Source organism: Hippichthys cyanospilos, chromosome 20 (assembly GCF_059441005.1).
Source record: "Hippichthys cyanospilos isolate Australia breed blue-spotted pipefish chromosome 20, RoL_Hcya_1.0, whole genome shotgun sequence".
NCBI lineage: Eukaryota > Metazoa > Chordata > Actinopteri > Syngnathiformes > Syngnathidae > Hippichthys > Hippichthys cyanospilos.
In genome coordinates this window covers 14,715,204-14,719,014 of record NC_142388.1, presented here as the reverse complement: position 1 = coordinate 14,719,014, position 3,811 = coordinate 14,715,204, and the positions used below count along the sequence as shown (strand labels likewise).

The following is a 3,811-nucleotide window of genomic DNA, read 5'->3' as shown; positions in this document are numbered from 1 at the left end:
CATACGGTACTTAGTACACTAACAAAATACCTATGTATACAAGCATAGTCTAACTTAAATGCAAACGAGCTCAGTGGTCATTGTGGCAGAAAAACAATTTACCTCCGCTTGCACTACAACTGCGTCAAATAACAAATGTGGTAACAAACGGCCGATTGTGTATTTCAGTGCCGGTAGCTTGCATCGAGCAAATAAAAGCATTTCATTCGTCACCTACCAACGGGCTTTGTGCTCCTGCTTGCTGGTTCAGTGACGGCGAGTGACAATTGACAGATGTTGTACACCTGTCACTTGTAACCTCCGCCACGCGCAGGCGCACATCTTCACCACGCTGGCGGTGGAAGTAACTAAATACATGTCTTTCAATGTGTTTTTTTTTTCGTGATGCACTCTGAGAAATTATTGCTTCAGTCCATAATTCGAATGTCTTTACACCTCCCACTTGGCCGACCGATCAACGATCCAGGGAGGGCACGATCGTTTGAAATGTCCCAAATGGTTGTCCACATCTTGGACGCTCTAATCTAAGGAGGTAGGCTCCATCACCTTTCCTCCTGCTGAGTGTAGGTTTGCCCTTAAAGCACTCAGTTACCTCCCAGGGTTACTCACTAGCTAAATCAGGTGCTCCAGAAATCATAGTCTTTGAGTAACCAAGGTGAGGACTTGGCATTATTCCTGTAGATCTTGACTAGTTGACTTCTTGTTGGTCCCCAATGGGGATTAACACTATCAGCCTCCGTACATCCCTGTGGACGGTGATTGTCGAGGGTATGGGTGAACCCCCTTTCTGGGCTCTGGATACAATGGGAGCAAGATGGTTCATACAAGTCCTTATGTCCGCATCTCAGACAATTCCGATTGTCTGGATGTGTCACAACAACATGCCCGAGTCGGAACTGCCCCCTCAGAGCAATTTGGTCGGCAATCCATACTATGTCTCCAACCTTGATGTTTCTCTCAGTTCTCTGCCACTTGTGTCGGATAAACAAGTTGGGCCCTGCTAGTTCAATCCACCTTTTCCAAAACTTGTCAACTTCAGCGTAAATATCTCTCAGTCTTTGCCATGGGCGGGTTTCCAGGTCGATCCCCTGTAAGTCTCCTCCTTGCCCGGTGCGGCGAAGAATAAGGGAATTAGGTGTTAGATATTCTACTACATCCTCTTGTGCCCTGGCATCGATGGGTCGTTCGTTGGTCAAATTGGCTGCAGAGTACAGAAGTGTTTGGAATTCCCCCCAGGTGTAGTGGCCGGTTGTTCCACAGAGGGAGCTGAGGGCCCTTTTGATAAGCCTGAAAGCTGCCTCGGCTGGCCCATTTCTATGCGGAGCATCAGCATGGTGAAAGTCCCATTGCCACACTGTTCTATTTCTGGCAGCCATATCCTCTACAGATGCCTTTTGTAAGCAAGCCAGGTGCCTGTGTAACTTCCTGAGAGCATCTCTAGCACCCACGAAGTTTGTGCCCCTGTCAGACCATAACCTTTTAGGGTCCCCCCTCAAAGCATTTAACCGGGCATATGCTTGAAGAAAGCTCTCAGAGGACTGGTCATCTACAATATCCGCATGGACGGCTCTAGAAGCCATGCAGCAATAGACAGAAGCCATGCAGCAATAGACAATTCCCCAGACCTGTTTTCTTGTTCTTTTCTTCACAGAATCCCTAACCTCAAAGGGGCCAAAAAGGTCCAGGTTAGTGTATTCGAAGGGACTCGCTCGGCTGGTACGCACTAGTGGAAGGGTGCTCATCACTTGCTGGCACAGTCGAGCTCTTCGCGTCTTGCAAGTACCGCATTCATTTATCACTTTCTTGACAACTCTGCGACCTTGTACCACCCAGAGCCAGAGGTGCTGAGTGCGGACCGGAAGTTCCGACTAGATCAGGGGTGCATACACTTTTCCAGCATGCGAGCTACTTATAAAATGACCAAGTCAAAATGATCTACCTACTATAAATTTGCAAAACATATATTTATTTATAAAAATATTGAGAATTCTTTATATGAACCATATATGTTGGTGTACCTTGCATAACTACATGAATCCATATTGCTCAATACAACTCTGTGCATTTTTTTTTCATTACCTTACTCTGATGACTTGCACTGAATGGAATCAGCCAGGGATGTATAGTCCGGACAGTAGCTGCTGACAGCCAGCCTCAAGCACACTTCCAAATGATCATCAGTCATGGTGGAACGGTACTTGGACTTAATGATCTTCATGTGGGAAAAGGCTGACTCACATAAATAAGTGGAGCCGAATAATGCAGTCAAGGAGGTTGCACATTTTCTCATGTTGGGGTACTTTTCCTCTGTGAGTAAGTTCCAAAATTGTCCATGAGCTCTGGACTTCAGCTCAATGTCGGCTTGTAGTGTCAAAATCTCATCCTCCACTCCAGATGAGTTCAGGTGAAACAGTGTTGCAATTTTTGATGCAAGTGAAACAACCTCAGCATCTTCCCGAAAAGGGTAGCACATGAATGTAGCAACAGGCTCAAGTAAAGCAAAGTCTTGAAAACGTTTGTCAAACTCTGATAAGCAATTGTCAATCTGTTTTGTGTAGCGTACACTGTCAAATTGCACACATGACTTCCCCTGCATCTCCAGCTCTGATGTGAGGTTCTGGAAGTTTGCCAAATTCTGGTGCTGGAGCTTTGAGGAGAGATGTTGCATTTTTCGTTTGAAAGCATTAACTGAGCTTATCATATTGATCACAGTTTTGTCTTTTCCTTGCAGCTCCAGATTAAGGTCATTCAGCATGTTGGTCAGATCGGTTAAAAATGCCAAGTCCAGCAGCCACTGGTCGTCACTTAGTTGGTTATATTCTGCATGTTTAGCTTCACAGAAAAAAACCTTAATCTCCGGACAGAGGTCTCGAAATCTTTGCAGGAATTTCCCTCGACTAAGCCACTTGACATCAGTGTGCAGCAATAACTCAGAGTGGTCACCATCAGCGTTATCCAGATGTGCACGGAATAGACGTCTTTGAAGAGATCTGGCGCGAATAGAACAGGCGATCTTCGTTGTCACATCCATTATTTCTTTCATGTTGAGCATTTTTGCGCATAACGCTTGTTGGTGTACGATGCAGTGGTAATTAAGGAAGTCTGGGAAAGCATCGTCCTCCCTGCACTTGGCAATAAACCCATTCGAGCGGCCAACCATCGCAGGCGCTCCGTCCGTGGTGATGGACACTATTTTGTACACTGGGAGCTGGGTTTTCTCAATAAAGTTTTTAAAAGACTGAAATATGTCTTCTCCTCGCGTGTGTTCTTTCATGGGCAGGATTGTTAACAGCTCCTCTCTTGTGCTCATATCAGTAAACACCATCCGAATAAAAATGCACAACTGGGCTGTGTCACTCACGTCTGTAGACTCGTCCAACTGCAGAGAGAAACACTCGCAATCTGTGATGTCCTTCCAAAGTTGCTTAGTCAAATCCTTAGCCATGGCTTCACTGCGTCGTGTAACTGTAGTTCTTGATAGCTGGAGAGCTCTTATCGAAGATAGTATTTCAGTTTTGTTTTTAAAGTCTTTGAACAGCGAGTCAGCTGCTTCAACAAATGCCTCTTTTACCATTTCTCCGTCTTGGAAGGATTTCTTGTTCTTAACGATTAAGTGACTCACCCGAAACGAAGCTTCGGTGGCTGCCTTTGCTTTTGAAGTTAGCTGTGAGAAAAATGACTGCTGTCCAGACAACTGGGATTTTAGTTCTTTCACCTTTCTCCTTCTCAGCTCGCTTTTCGGAGGGAAGTCAGTATCGTAGTTTTTATGAACAGTCCGAAAATGCCGCTCCACATTTCCCTTTTTCGGTAT

The 3,811-nt window shown here is 45.4% G+C and overlaps 1 protein-coding gene across 1 annotated transcript; it reads right to left on the bottom strand.

Annotated features, from left to right (window-relative positions):
- Positions 1–2,080: 2,080 nt before the first annotated feature.
- LOC148407511 (general transcription factor II-I repeat domain-containing protein 2A-like) lies at positions 2,081–3,052 on the bottom strand. Its single transcript, XM_088403975.1, has one exon. It carries the CDS (start codon positions 3,050–3,052, stop codon positions 2,081–2,083), a length of 972 nt encoding a protein of 323 aa, XP_088260101.1.
- Between the last annotated feature and the right edge of the window lie 759 nt (positions 3,053–3,811).

Excerpts from the sequence above, each read along its gene's own strand:
- LOC148407511 (XM_088403975.1), bottom strand. The coding sequence starts at position 3,052 with ATGCTCAACATGAAAGAAATAATGGATGTGACAACGAAGATCGCCTGT.